This window comes from Serinus canaria, chromosome 6, assembly GCF_022539315.1.
Source record: "Serinus canaria isolate serCan28SL12 chromosome 6, serCan2020, whole genome shotgun sequence".
NCBI lineage: Eukaryota > Metazoa > Chordata > Aves > Passeriformes > Fringillidae > Serinus > Serinus canaria.
The window spans coordinates 5,973,053-5,988,938 of NC_066320.1; the positions used below are offsets into that span (position 1 = coordinate 5,973,053).

Here is a 15,886-nt window from a genome sequence, read left to right on the forward strand (position 1 = left end):
TAACAGATTCATTTGGGGACAATTTCCATGTTTAACAAGTTAATCCTTTCAGCTCCTCAAAATGGTCAGATCAGCCAGTTTTAAGAAGCATTAGAACACACTTGGAATTGGGAACACTCTCTGGGAAGATGAAGCAAGTACAATGAGGGTCATCTGCTGGAGCCCGCAAGTTCCAAAAGCCTGTCCAGTACTGATGACACATCAAGTATGAAAGCCTCCAGAGTCCCAGGAGTGTTTCAAGGGAAGATCTTGATATATCCCTCTCCAGGAGAGCTGATCCTGCTGGAGTAGATGGCCTTGTAAGTCCTTTCCCAGCTGTGGAGGGAACTCCCCTGGCATCTTCCCCAGGAGGCACTAAAATTGATGCAGTGACCACCAAAGAGATCGAGAGAGCAAAAGCAAGAAGTGGCACACAAAAGACCCACCTTCCCTGGCAGCACCTGCAGGTCCAGGACTACACTACCTGTGATGCCATCACTCCATTTCTAACAAGTCACCTATAATGGAATTGAACCAGAAATGTTCCTACCCAACCAGACACTTTTCCTTGTCAGGTTAACCGTGAAACCCTCAAAACGATCTGCTGATAGCTCAAGACAAACATGCCTGATGAGAACTTGGTTTTAAGAATTAAGCTTTCTAGTCACTGGCAGTAGAGAACATGAAATTCAGCAAGTCATGACAACTATGCAGCTTGCATTGGTCTTGACAGGCTCAAAACCACAACCTTTGGAATGCCCCTTCTGCCATTTCCCAATCCAAACCATTCAGCCACTGCAACTACATCAGGCCGTCGCCCCACCAGTGAGAAATGAGACGGCTACAGACACTGCGTGACAGGATCTGAGAATGCAAGCAGCACAATTTCTGGTCAGAAGGGATTTTATCTGCGACAAGACATTTAGCCAGGACTGCTAAATGCTTCAGCATCTGACGCAGGTGGATTAATTCCATTTACATGAGCAATGCTCAATCCTGCTCTCCATGGACCCACTGTCAGCATTAGCCAGACACGGAGCACTCGCAGAGGATAACCAATGGTGAACTCCAACATGGAGCTTCAGATGACCACATCCTAACAGTTCCCAGCAATGACAAGATGGTAGGTGGATCTCTATTTCTCCCTTTCTCAAATACCCTTCTCCTCCCTCTCCAGTAAGGCAGAGGCAGGGTCTGCATAAAGTGCAGTACATCCGCTATGGAGGATTTGATTCACTGTTCCCCTCTCAGGGAAGTGTATCCACAGCCCTGAGACACAGATTGATGTGAAGAGCCACAGTGAAGTCAGTGTGACTACACGCAAGGACATTATATCATGAGCATGTCTATTATTTATAATGAAATTAAGCTGGCCAAGATAATTAATGCTATTAATATCTGCACAATGATGAGCACAGTATGACTAGATAAATAGGTGGAATTACTTCTCATCTGAAATATCCTCCCATCTGACTACTAGTGTGAACCCAAAGATAAACACAGAGGATAAACAATTTGGTATGAAGTGTTACTGTTGTTTTTAATTATCTAATACCTATATATCAGGTGCTGAAAAGGCAGAGCTACTTGTGCTACAGTCTGGGGTGCTTTGACAATATGGTCCATGACACAGTGCACTGGCAATATTTTGACATGAAAAATGGCTCGGGGGAAGGGGGAATTGAGGCAAATTGAGACATTTTCACACAACGGATTTTGCACATTCTTTCACAGAGAAAACATTCAGACAAACTCTATAGTATCTGGCAGGACCCCGCAACTCAACACACCAGGCTCCATCACCTCTTACCATGCCTGTCTAATATGATAGCACAGACTCCAACTGAGGACAACAGGGCACAAAAAGAAGAGAAACTTAAAGAAGAGAAACTCTGCCCTTAATGACTTAAGGGCAGAGTTTCATCATGAACTTCAGCCTCTTTTATCGTCATCAACAGACGGCACAATTTTAACTGAACTCCTAGGGAGGAGGAGGAGGAGGAGGTGGAATTTAATTTGCCTTCCTGTGAGAAACTGAGAGCAGAACACTCCTACTTGACCTCTTTAACCTCCTAATCTCCCAGGACATTCACTATGTACAACAATACCAACGCAAATGGATCTATAGATCCACTGTATTTCCTAAAGATATGGTCACAACAATGGAAGTGTTTTTCAGATACACATCCATCTAATTTATTGAAACAAAAGATTTGGGAGAAGCTGGTGTAAAAATTTGGTATATGCAAATCTCTTTAGCTGTTTAGCTTAAAAGTATAAGCGACAAAGTTCTGTCTCAGATAAAAATCAACTATTGCTTTAAGTAATTTTCCATCTTTGCACCTTGGAGTTTCTAATTAAATAATCTTGAAAGGAGCCATTTGTGCTGCTCTTTTTTTTAAAACTAAATTCCTGTCCAAAACCACTCAGACAACATACAAAATAGGATGCAATTTATACTACAAAAACTCCATTTTAAAATATTTTAAGGAAAAGACACAAACCCACAAATATCTTAGAGATTAAGTCTATAAACACTAATCAGTGATCCAATTTTTACTTGCAGTATGGGCTAAGCACTGCAGCACATACAGAAGACTCTGTAAAAGCATGCACTATTCAGCAAACCATGGAACATGCAGCTCAGCAGTAAGTATTAAAGAAACAGCCCAGATTTTTTTTTTTAAACTTTCATATTGAGTTTCTGCCTTTAACTTTTTTTTTTTTCCCAATTAAAAAGTGTTGAGATCTTAACATCAGGGTAATGTCTTTTGCGTTTGCTTCTTAGAAACCATTACTGAGGCAGCTCTTGTTTCATAGTCTGTTTATCTTCAAACTTATATTTAGAAGTACATTGTAACAGGGTGAGCTGCTCCCAGGTTTATTTTTAATTCCTAGATACTGTCACACACTATGTTTGTGTGTCACAGAATGTGAAAACTAACACTAGATGCCAAGAAAGCTTAAGCACTACCAGTTACCAACAAGCTGATAGCATTAGGTTGTTAGGTGATTAGAATTGCTGGTAACTTTGAACACAGGCACGATTTAAAGTGAAAAATAAAACTATTGAAAAAAATTAAGTTTACCTCCCCAAGAAAATAAGTTACACTCTAAATGTGAAACGGCATGCTGGGAAACAAAGGCAGGGTTGTACCTAAAACAGAGGAGATTGCCGAAAAGAGTATTATTAAGTGATTTACCTTGGCAACAGCTTTGCTTTCAGAATTATTGTTGGAATCCTTAATGCCATTTAATGAATCTCTTCGCTGTGGGCATGGCTTCTTTTTGCGCGGTCTGCCTTTAAGATTTGGCGCTGAAAATTAATGGAGAACACTTTGAGCACATTGTCTTATACTGCATTCTTAACAGTCAAAAGCATATTAAATAATTCCACTACAATCACTCACAGAAATGTACACATCTGTCTACAGTAAATGCTTATTACGAGATTCCTGTCCTCTAAGGGTTACATCTTGACACACTGTACATTTCTATAGAATATCCCCCAAGGCTAATCTATTCTACTTTCACATAACTAATTAATATTAAGTCAAACACTGGTCTCCCAAGGAATCAGAGAGAAAGCACAAATATTTCTCCCTGGTACAAAAAAGAACAAAATTTAATATTAATAGGCAACTTTAACCACCCTGCTCCCTTTATTTCTAATTTTGAAGCAAGAGTACTAACTGCTATTTCCAACTTTGGGAAACATCTGGCACTGGAAATGCTCTGAAATATTGAAATTCCTTACAGCTCCAAGAAATGTTTATATATCCTGTCAGTCTTGTCAAAGTTTTTTCTAAAAAAGTTTAAGAAAAAAATAAAAAAATTACCCCTGAGTCTTGAAAGGGATCAAAAAAACCCCTTAACAACTAGTTCTGGAAGTTGACAAGTACTGAAATAAGTGATTGATTGTTTCATAAGGGTTACATACCACACATACAAATTAATGTGAATCACTTTCAGTTTTGTCCAATTCTTAAGATAAAACAGCTCTGAAATAACACAGTGACTAAATCCTAGCTGTGCTGAGCCATATGAGGAATGGGATATGGATCATCATAAAAAAATATCACCCTCATCTTTCAATAGTGCTATTACAACATAAATTATGATCATATATAGAAATAATAGATGAAGCAGATGTTTGCTCATTATTACACGTCCCCTCTGCTTTCAGATTTAAAAATCAGCCTTGGACTACTATGGCAACATTTAAAATGATAAACAATCATTAACTAATGACTGTACCAAATAAGATAATTTCCTTTAAACCTTTAATTTTTAGGTAACCATTGTTTTCATTACTTAAAGGGATGATTAGAACAATGTCAGAAATCTAAACATCACAAACCTCTTGAGTGTCTCCTAATTGTTTCTAATCTTACATTTGTTACACAGTAAGCCAGTGGTTTCAGGACATTTTACATTTTAATTAGTTTGCAAACACAATAAAGGGTGCTAATTTGATTTTATAGTCTGAGTAGCACTGTCATATTTGGTCTGTTCAGAGAAAAAGAAAAGCTTTGGGTTTAAAATAAAAAGTCAGATCCTTTTTCTTCCCCCAACACTGGTGTAAGGCAAAAAAAAAAAAATCTCTATATGTATGAGTACATATATATGAATGTGCATATGGGAGTAAGTCCATATTTGTGTCTATCTAAAAATACATATATCTCCCTACAGAAATATCTCCATTTATCTCCAGTGAAATTGAAAAGTACTGCAGAAAGCAATTCTGAAATTGTCATCTGAGGCTAACATGCAAAATCAAACAAAGAGAGAAAGAAATTATTACCCATTCCAGTCGACAAACATCTGCCTGATTTATATCTGTACTCATGAATGCTACAGCATGTGACTGCACACCACGTCGCTGGGAGTCTCAACGTGGTGTAGATGTCAGTCTTACACAAAATGAACACGGAGAGTGTTCGCTCCGTGCTTACAAATCCCCTCCCCCAGCCGCTCCATTACTCATATAAACAGAGATGAGCGGCTCGGCGGGAGCGTGGGATGAGCTCCGAGGGCTCCAGCGCCGGCTGCCAGCTCTGGCCACGCCGCCCTGCCTTATTTATAAACCCCGCTCAACCTCTGATGTCTTCCCGATGCCTACAGGGATTTTTCTGGCACACGACCTGGATGGGACGGACAGATCCTTAGCCACGGTCTGCCTCAGCAGTCGCTGAGTTCTTTAAAAGGGTACTGAAGGAAACAGAAACGTTCCCTCAATTTACTACACTTTGGCATACATAGTAAAGGACTAACCTTTGAATTAAAGGAACCCCAGGCCTGGCCCAACCAATGGCCAAAGAGGGATGTGTCTGAGCTACCATCAAATATACTTGCATGTGAGTTTTTTGTCCTTTCTTTTGTTCCTTCATTCTGTTCTTACTTTTTAACAAATAAAGAACCTAGTTCAAGGCTCAATGTTTTTCAAACACACTTGTTATCCTGAGTTTTGGCACTGTACTTTGCATCACACTATAAAGCACTGCTAATGTTTTGCTAAAAGCTTTAAAAGCAAGAAGGCATTTGTTCCTAAATTCCAGGTATATTGAGCTTGCATATAAACACTGTTTGAATTGGAGCTTTCCACGGCAGTACTGGCACAAACCCACTATGAAATGGGGTATTTGCATTCTCCCTGTGGCTCAGGAGCTTCAGCAGGGAAGGTTTGCCTGCAGCACACACAAGGACCATCCCACACACCCCATGGTATGATTTTAAATGACCTAGAGCCACTCCATATCTGACACACAATTAACAAGAAAGCAGCAACAGGAATTATCATCAGAAGAGAAGGTCCTGGCATCTAATATCTACTCTGTAAAAGAAAACATTTGACATAGTCCCAAGTCACACTTGAAATAAAGCCATTAATATTTGCTCCTTAAACCATTATAAATAAACACATTGTTTGAAGATTATTGCCTTTCAGTGACATTAGTTTTGTTCGTGTGAGTGAGGACATATGACTAGGACCGAAGAAAGAATTTACAAGTCACATTCATCTTTCAATTTTGTCATCTTTTGTTTAATTTTTGACATATTCATGAGCACACTGCAAATGTCTTGAATTTGTTATTCAAAATTATTTTAAAGCAATTTTACACATTTTGTGGCTCAGTCACATTCAGTTTTCCTGATGATGTTGGATGTTCAGTATGTACTGGACAGCTAAGTGAGTATTCTATGGGTTTTCTTCTGTTTTCTAGGGGAGAAGGACTTCTGGCATGACTACCTAAGAAAATCCAAAATTATTCACTTTCTTCACGTGTTTGTGCATATGGCTTTCAAATTCATTTTCTGAAAGCATTTGTGGCGGTGAGGCCTGATAATTTACACATTCCCAGAAGGTGAGAGTATAAGCAAAGAAAATTGAAGTAAAAAAATGAATAAATAAGTACAGAAAAAAGTTTACATTATTTGCCACCTCTTCGGTGTGAGTGCTTGTAACAGGAGTATGAGAAAGACAACACAGTACCAGTTAAAAAACTTTCTTTCTTGTGTAATTGACAATGTGATTGCCTTTTGCCAATGTATGGTGTTTTCCTACTCCTTCTACCTGCTGAGTCCTGGCAAACCTTTCAGGTATGGCCAGGTAAAACACAGCCAGCAGCAAAATGCACACAAGAGAACACTCCTTGGGCCTGGAGGAGTCCCCAGACTGTAGCTAGGGTCTGTACTGCCAAAACACCGGCAATGCCCTACATATTTTTACTGCAAACTGCTACACCTGAGAGGTTAAATGCAAAGCCTGTGTCATGCACAGCATGAGTTAGCTTATCTGTAGATGTAGACTGGCAAATCTTTGCTGTCTGAACATATCCCAATAAGATGCTTCCAAAGCCTTTTCTTGCACAAGCTGCCTACAGACTCCAGTAATCGAACAAGGACAATTCAGAGGCATCTGTGCAGAGAAAGAAAGACCAGGAATCACTGATAAGCTCACCTGTAGGCTTAGCTGCTCACTAGCTAGCTGTTTCCTCCAAACCAGAAGTTCTTTCTGTTCATGGAGCCAAGAAAAAGCATCACTGCTCAAAAATTACATCTTCCCCTGCAGCACTCTCACCAGTCTGTGCAAACATCAGGATATTGTAGGTGACTGGGATAGGCCAGAAGGAAAGGGAGAGGGCAGCTACCCTGCTCACTTGCTCAGAAAATTCATAAGGTTGTGGCTGCTGTTCTCCAGTCACTACCACCCTCAGTTGCTCAACTTTCACAGACACTGCCTGCTCAGCAGGACATGAGAAAAAGGAGAATTTCCAAGCTTTACTGCCTAGACGAACTCCCAGCTCTGGTTTTACCCCAAGAAAGACAAGTTCTATGCAGGGGAAAGATTAAATGCCCAAAAGTGGGAGCTGCCAAAATCAACCATGACCATTAACACTGTTTACAATGGAAAAACAGGGGCTGCCACAACAAGACAGCACATTCACCTGCCACCTTCTTTTCCTATGCATCCAGGATGGGGAAGTAATTACAGGGCTTACCCTCTCCCTGTTATCAGGTCAGCCTCACCTGAGCTACATCCACACTGATAATGCCATGAATAAGTCAAGAAATAATGGTTGTTTTGGGGTACCTGAATTCAGCAGTTCACTTACTGTAAAATTACCTCTTTTTTATGAGTTTGATTATCACTGGAAGTCCAGTGAGTTCAACCCTCCCAGTAACACTGTTCCCTACATTCACATATTTTGGCTGATGCAGATTTGTTGTTATAGGGAGGGTGTTAAAAAAAATAGTGGCCTTCACAGAGCTAAGGTCAAGCTATGTTGGCACTTTGTCAAAATCAGTGGTGTAGCCAAGAGTTTTTAATGAGCCTGGAATGCATTACCTCATTTTTCATACCTGGATCACTTACTCATGTTGAGCCCAAAATAACCTTGGACCTTGCTGGCTGCTCAGCAAACCATGTAAGTAAACAAGTACTGTACTCATGCCTAAAACATGTATCTTTTAATCGCCTGCTCCACATTTCTTACTCTAGAGCAGATCTAAGCAATTGTAATGCCTGTGATCAAAAGTTCTTGCCTTTCCAGGCCTCTGTGACCTGGGTAACTATTTCCTGATACAACTTTTGATTCTGGCCTGCTGATACTCCAGGTTCTCAGACACACTTCAAAAGTAGGAGAAAAAAAAGAAAAAAAAAAAAAAAAAGATGGCCATTGCCATATTTTGCTGAGGAATGTACTCAGCTAATAGACTTAGAGCTTACGCTGCCAACCAGATTCTTCTGGCTTCCTGCTGTTTTCTGTGACCATGTTTTGTGGAAAGATGAAGGAAGAACAACAGCATATTTGCCAACTGCAAAAATCAATTAAAAAAAATCAACTGAGCTTCTAAAAATCTCCATAGCCATCAACAAAAAAAGGCCAGCAGAAGATCTGGGTCTACATTTAGGGTGGGCTTACAGAGTCAGGTGAGCTCTAAATGTAGAGCTGGGAGTGTACCAGAAGGAGGTAATCACAAACCAGGATTTATGTGGAGCAGTGGAAGTTGCAAGAAGTGAATAAATAGGGATGAACAGTGGTGCTGGATTCAGCAGAGACAGGAGGCATGGCAGCACAGCTGCCAAATGCATCCACAGCCATTCTTCCCTGAAGGACACCTTGCACACTGTCCCCTCACAGAATCCTCCTGTGCTGTGCCAGTCCTTCACATCTTCTGCACAAAAGCTGCAAAACCACCAGTACATACAGAACAGATTAGGAGATCTCCCCTCTGAGGCAGGTGGAAATGGCAGGATATGTCAGATCCCAGAGCTATTCATGAGTCAGGTGCCAAATAGAAGCTGGAGGTGGCATATGGAGGTGCCTGGCCATCAAATGGCCCCAGATCTCCACAAAATCCATGAATTGACCATGCCTGTTAGCAGGTGGCAAACAGCTGGTTGCTGAGGACATCCCAAATGCAGCCTGGCAAAAGTCAGCTCTTGGCTGAAAAACATGGTTACACGCTGCACCTTTTAAAATGTAATGAATAGAAAGTTAACAGGTTTAATGGCTTTAACACTTACCCCTCTAGGGGGCTTCCAGCATTCTGCAATATCTGGAAGTTGAGAAAAGCATATTGCTGTATTTAAAAACTGTTCAAAGCTTAGTTACTCTTGCCTATTTTGTGGAGTCCCAGCTGCTTCCTTGATTTCCCTGTCACCACCATCTCCTTATCTCCTTCCCCTCATTCCTTTTTCTGCATTTTGACTTCGGGCCTTCACATTTAATTTATTTTCCTTTCACCCCTGAAAGTTTTTTAAAAGCTTTTGCCTCCAGGAAACAGGTCCAAAAATGAGGGCTTGGGGCATTTATTGCCCAGGCATGCTGAGCTGATGAAGAGAAGCAGCAAGCTGTAAGTAACCTAATATTGCATCGAAAGGGTAGAAATTAAAGTGCCTGGAAAAGCAAGCAAAATATCGGTCTGTGCTAAAAAAACTCCAGACCTGTGTTTAGGAAACAACAGTGTCAATTCAATTTGGGGAAGGTCTCAACAGGATCCACAGGACACCTATGGAAGTCAATGATGAGCACCTACCAACAACTCAAGCCCTCACCAAGCTGTGGAGGTCTCACAGTCTCTCTGTGCACACACACACACATCCCTCATGCTTGCTCAAGCTGACACGAAACAACTTGAATATAAAAATTATTTTTACTAGGCTTTTTCTAAATGAAAACACTTGTTTATTTCTTTCTTTACAACTGAAAACGCCAGGCCTGACCTGGAAACTCCAGAGCACAGCAGTGAACGACCTTGCAGGAAACATTAAGGAATCACGCTGCTTTCTAACCCACATGGAGAAAGAGTGGACTTGTGTAGCCATTTCTGAAAGTTTTGTTTGGGAAATGAGATAGCCCATGCTCCATGTGAGGAAAATCAATTTGCTACCTCTCTAAAGAAAACATTCCCCGTTTGGAAATAAGTGAAACAGACACTTCCTTGTGTGGATTAATGTGGAGACATATGACTTGCTGCAGACTGTTGTTTTGACCCCCCTCCTGACCAGACAATCTCTGAAACCAGCAAAATGCTAGTATTTTTCATGAATTACAGTTCAGACTACCATTGCTTTTAACAGAAAATTTGGAGGCACTGCAAACATCAGGTTGGTGAATTTTGCCAAAAAATAAATGTTTCTTTTTTCCATGGAAGACAGAGAGAAGGTTCAGGATGAGGCTTAGGGTCTCTTTTTCTTCATTTCAGCATGGTTGGATATTAAGACTTTTCCTTGATCTGGACTTCTTTATGTCCTGCTGACTAATGTGGATTTTAAAAAATGGAAAAAAGTTGGTTGTTGTTTTTTTTTTTTTTTTCTGGACAAAATCTATATATGTGCTGGAAATTATGAAGTGCAGTAAATTGAAATGGAAAGCTGAAGACTTCAGAGAAAAATCTATGCTTGACAAATACATGACATTCAAGTAGACCTTCGAGCAAATAAAAATAATAGTAACAAAAAAATTCGGTGTAGGCCTATTACTGGCTACAGATGACAGGACTATTACTAATGATTCAAAAAGAGGCAGAGGTGTTTGGTAAATATTTGTTCCATACTTGCAAGGAAGCCAGATGATATGCTTGCAAAAGAATATAATTAAAGCCAGTCAATTGACTTGGTTTTACAGAAACCAGATCTTAAAACAGCAGAAAAGAAAAACAAACAAAGTACACTTATATTACACTTTGAAACTATAAGCTTGGTTAGAGAAACTAGCTGCACACATGGAACTTACCTGCATTCAGTAAGACAGCTGATTTAATATTAGATAATACTTTGATTAAAAAACAGCACTACATAATTTTATTCAACCATATATTGAATGGATTAAGAACTGGCTAAATGTAGGCCTCAGTGGGGAATTTCTACCAAATGAAAAGATTTCTGGTGGGATTCCACAGGGGCTGCTCCTAACCTTGTAAGTATTACAAATTTTCATCAGTGAAATAAATATAAAGTCTCTGACAGTTACATTCACACTGACACGAGGACTGGCACAGTGCTAAGACTGACTCATACAAATGAGTAATCAGAAGGAAAGCAGACCAGGAAAACACAATGCTCCTCAATACAGCTCCAGCATGAAACCTGCAAACAGGGATGACAGGTCCTATTGACCAAGCCAAGGGTGACTGTTCATAGGCCACTCCCCACCAGAAATTCAACATACGCTGATAGGAAGACGCTGTGCCCAGTGGGATATCTGCCTTCAGGGAGGTCTGAATAACTCAAACTGTGCTGGGTTTGAGCAAAAATGACAGAGAAGTCACTTTGCCAGGTAACAGGAGCGCCTCAAAGGTGAGAAAAAGCTGGTGAACAGGAGCGAGGAGGCATAACCAGGCATGCCCAGGCACTGCAGTCCCCATACCTGATCCAGTGCCAGAATATGGAGGCATGTGTATAACCACGTTTCTCAAGGCCTTTGGGAAAAGCCTGAGTCAGACACAAGCTGGTGTGCATAGTGCAGGAAGTAAGAGATGAATTTGAGGGTCTGGAGGGTTGAGGTCTCCGACTGGGGCTGGGTGTCCCGCCTCAGGCAGGCGAGGGCCGAGCCCACGCTGCTGCCAGGAGAGCCTGGCCGCCTGCGGGCGGCTGCAGCAGCCTGGCTGGCTGCACCACGAGGCGTCCAGCTGTCTGGCTCTGGTCCTTGCTCAAACAGCTGTTTCCCTTCTCCTCTAGAAAAAAGGTGGTGAACTGGATGAAAGAGTTTGCCAGCAATTTTGGCTGATGAGCCACTACTTGGGGTTCATACCAGATTAGATGACTCAGTGGTTCTTCTGATGCGAAACTGCATGAATATAGGATCAAACACAGTGAAGTACTGAGCAATGCAGGACAAGGAACATGAAGAGCTGCAGACTTGATTCAGCAAAGTACATGCCTAGCTTGTAAAGACCTGGAGCATGCGAGGACGTCTGATGACCTAACTGGGGCTAGTCACAACTTTGAGCCTGTGTTAAGCATAGAACACAACCAAGCCAGCATGGCTCCTTCTGTTACTAACGGGAAAGAAGCATTCAATCCCCGAACAAAGAAATCTTCCTATCTCATCATGAAACACCCTGTGCTAGGCTGCATCACAGGATCAGACATGGGTTCATCAAATTTCCCTGTCCCTCAGAAATCCGCAGTCAATCTCCAGCCCCAAAGCCCTCCGTCCCCAAAGGTCACCTCCTGGGAGGCTGTACCCAGCAGACAGGGGCTTCAGTTTCTGTTGGAGGGTCAGAGCAACACCCAACAAGTGTAGGCCTGACTTCTCAAAATAGTCTGGGCTAATTAGAAAAAAAAAAAAAAAAAAAGGCAAGCAAAGAAAGGAAAATGAGAAAGCAAATGTGCAGGTTCTAACAGATTATGTAATAGCCAAGACAAAAGCAATGCAAACGTGGCAACAAGAAGTGAAAACACACAGCAAATCCATGTAAGTCAGCTTGTCTGACTGAAACTCATCAGAACACTCAGGGCAGACCTTCCATTAGAGGGCTGTAGAAAATAGAAGGCAAATCTTAGGGCAGAGCTTTCCTAACAACGTTTCTTTTTCTCTCCAGTAAAAGCCAGCGTTTGTGTAATTGCTGTCTAGCAGAGTCAGCAGTACCCAATGGAGACATGACCTACATACCTCAGAAATACAACGGAACGTAACCACTCGTATCCACGTAGAGAGATGGATGAGATGGGCTAATTGACTGATGGACATTGTGCACAAATATAAACAGGCAGAAATTCATGCCAGAAGGATAAAATGGACGGTTTCTAAGACCTTGCTTTTGGGAATGACAACGCCAGGTAGGAAGCAATGATCATCAAGTTGTGCACAATGTGAAAGTGACAAGCACATTATTTAAATAATTTCTTGCCTTTCTGACTTGTAACTGATTATATAAGATTTTTTTTGTGTAAGAATATTATAATTTCCTTTCCCTTTTTTTCCTTTGCATGTGATCGCTGTACTGCAAAACAATCAAAATTTGTTGGCATAATCAACCTGCATGAAGATATTAGTAAAGTGACAAGCAGAAACTACAGAGTAAGCTCTCCCCTTTGATGCCTACATTCAGCTGCCACCACAACTACACAAGGCATTAGGTGGAGGAAGGAGCAGCAGCCACAGCCAAAGCTCTGTGCCCATTCACATCTCTGGGTCATCATCTACTTCACTTGCAGCACTTGGCTTGCCAGGCCCCCCAGCTACAGTGCATAGAGTCAGCAAAGGGTTCAGAGACAGCTCCACTTCTGCAGAAAGCTTGGGAGCACAGCCTTGGCACCCCAGGAGATCTGGGTGTCATGGGGTGTTGTTGCTGAGGTGCAGAGGGGACACTGCCCAGCACTGCTGAGCACAGGAAGGGATCTGCACTTTTTCACACTTTTTCACCCATAAAACACAGAAGTGGAACTCTGGCAATTTTGTCAGGTTGTGTATAGGCAGCTAGGGAATCTGTAGAAGTCCCAAAACACCCTAAAAATGATGGTTTTAAAGTCCTGACTGTAAGATCATGTGCCCAGTTTAAATGAGTGCAAACCCCACGGACTTGGTGTAATCATCCCAAACATCAACACAAACAAAACTGAACCCATCTCTTCATTTTGGCCCCAGCAAATCTCTAGCACTCAGAAAAATCCAAATAAAACTGAGCTGTATTCATAAATTTATCTGAGCAGGGCAGGGTTTAAACTAAATATGCAGTCAGTTGTGCAATATTCTTCCGCAGTCAATACTGGTTCTTAGGAAATTATCTGAGTGAATTAAGTGGAAGACTATTAAACAATTTACACACTTCCTTGTGTTTCAGATGTCTAATTATAGCTGTGTTTGTCTCTCCCCGCAGAACTGTTGTATACCACATGGTATGCATATTTCAGCATCCAGCATTATTAACTCATGACCGACTGTCAGTTGATCATTATCTAACACATGGGGTCTGCAAAAAAAGCCTTATTTGGGCAAGAGCGGGCTCCGGACCCGCTCCCGCTGCATTTCCCCCAGAAGAAGCTCAGTTGGATTATTATCTGCTGTCAATGGAAACTTCGAGGTTACTTATGTGAAATCTGCAGACAGGAAAATAAATCCTCACTGAGTTTAAACAGTTGATATTAAAACCATCTCCAGCTCGGCTGGTTTAAAGAAAACTCTCAGTTGCCCTCTAGTGTCCCCCTGCTGCCACGCCAGGCAGCCTGCCCGCCACAGCCAAGGTCATACAATTTAACCTGATTTCACGATGGCAGATTTACTATTTGCCTAATATTTTGCACAAAAGGGCGAGGGGGGGATGCTTTTTCCCCCCTGGAAATTTCAGGACTCCGGCCCAGGAAGCCTAGAGCTTGCATAATGTTTACAGCTGTAACTGAGGCACATGACACACGGGTTTTATGAGTGAGAATCTCTGAAATTGCTCTGTGTGCTGCACTCCATAAAGTTCATTCATAACTAAAAATAGACCAATGTACAAACTGATTTAGCATTATACTGAAGCTAAGGAACATAGGGAGTCTGCAGAATTCCCTAATATGGAAGAGAAGCTGAGTTTTCAAAAGCAGCAATTTATTTGTTTCTGAAAATGGACAACATATGTAAAAGATTTAATATACAGAACCAGGTGTATATATAGCCTAGACCTTCATATGTGCCCATTTTCATGCTATATAAATACTTTATACAGCCTGAAACTATAGATTTAATAATAGATTACTAAATTAAGTCTGCACAATCACTTCATAAAATAAATAATTTCAGTTTAAAATACAGCTGAGGGGTTTGGACAATTTCCTGCATAATAGAGGCCCATCCCTGAAATGTAAATAACACCGGTATTAAAACAAGTCAATCAGGCATATCGTGAAAAAAAGGTACATGAAAACAAATGCATTTTCCAGTCTATTCTAAGTAAGGATACCAAACTTCTGTTTTTTTTGAATGCTGCTTTGATACATTACTACTGGCTTCTTATTTTTTTTTCCCCCCAAATGTCCTCTTCTTCCTTAGAGAAATACAGGGCTGACTAAGTCTTAACATTTTGAAAACAGCAAACCATCAGGGTTTTGCAACAAGAATTATTCACTGCCTTCCTGTGTACTGTCAGCATTCTTAAAATACTGTTACTATAAAATTAAACAGTGTGCTCTTCAGAAACACATGACGTTGGCTTGCTCTGTTTTTTTTAACTGTAATTGTGCAATTTTAAAATTCTCTTCTTTCTCAATGCCTTCTCCCCAAACAAATACCTTTGATAGTTATAAGGTTACAAAAACAGTTTAGATTTTTTTTTTAACCTACAGGTCACCTGTAATATTATTGACTGATTGCACAGTAAAAATGACAAACATTACTTTATTTGGTATATATCCTAAGTTAATTATAAGGTCTTCTCTCCTTAATTTGACAAGACTGAAATATCACAAGAAGTACATATGGCAATTCAGAAAATATAATCAGGGAAAAGGCAAAATGAACATTTCAGAAGACAAATGATTTGATTTGCATAAGCAGATATTTGTAAGCCTCCGCCTTTCTCTACTGCCTGAACAGCACTTTCCATTTCTCTTGCTCTCACTTTCACAGCATAGTTCACAAGCACAGTAATTTCACTTTCCACTCCAAAGTGTTGCCCCAATTGGTAAGAGAAGGTTTTTTTCCAACAGCAGCCAGCAATGCTCTGGGACACTGAAGAGGTGACATTGTGCATCCAGGAAAGGAGGTGGCAGGACCTGTGCAGGAAACCTGACCCAGTGGTTCCAGCCATTTGTGCTGCTGCAGCACCCCCACTTTTCAGAGGAAGGTTGTGTCTCAGCTTCAACTTATGCCAGAGCCCCAAAATACTAGAATTGCCAGTAAAATAAGAAATGGGGTAGTACAGTCCTAGCACCACCCAGCCATGTTAGGGGTCACCTCCTAGACCTGTCTCTCAG

At 41.1% G+C, this 15,886-nt stretch overlaps 1 protein-coding gene across 4 annotated transcripts in view; it reads right to left on the reverse strand.

Moving 5' to 3' along the window:
- Window positions 1-15,886, reverse strand: part of ARID5B (AT-rich interaction domain 5B) — a 116,969-nt gene that overhangs the window by 35,100 nt on the left and 65,983 nt on the right. For all 4 annotated transcript variants that reach the window (XM_050976101.1, XM_050976104.1, XM_050976103.1 and 1 more), the window contains one exon: window positions 3,183-3,295. In XM_050976101.1, the coding sequence (XP_050832058.1) occupies window positions 3,183-3,295 (113 nt within the window). The remainder of the gene's footprint in view (window positions 1-3,182; window positions 3,296-15,886) is intronic.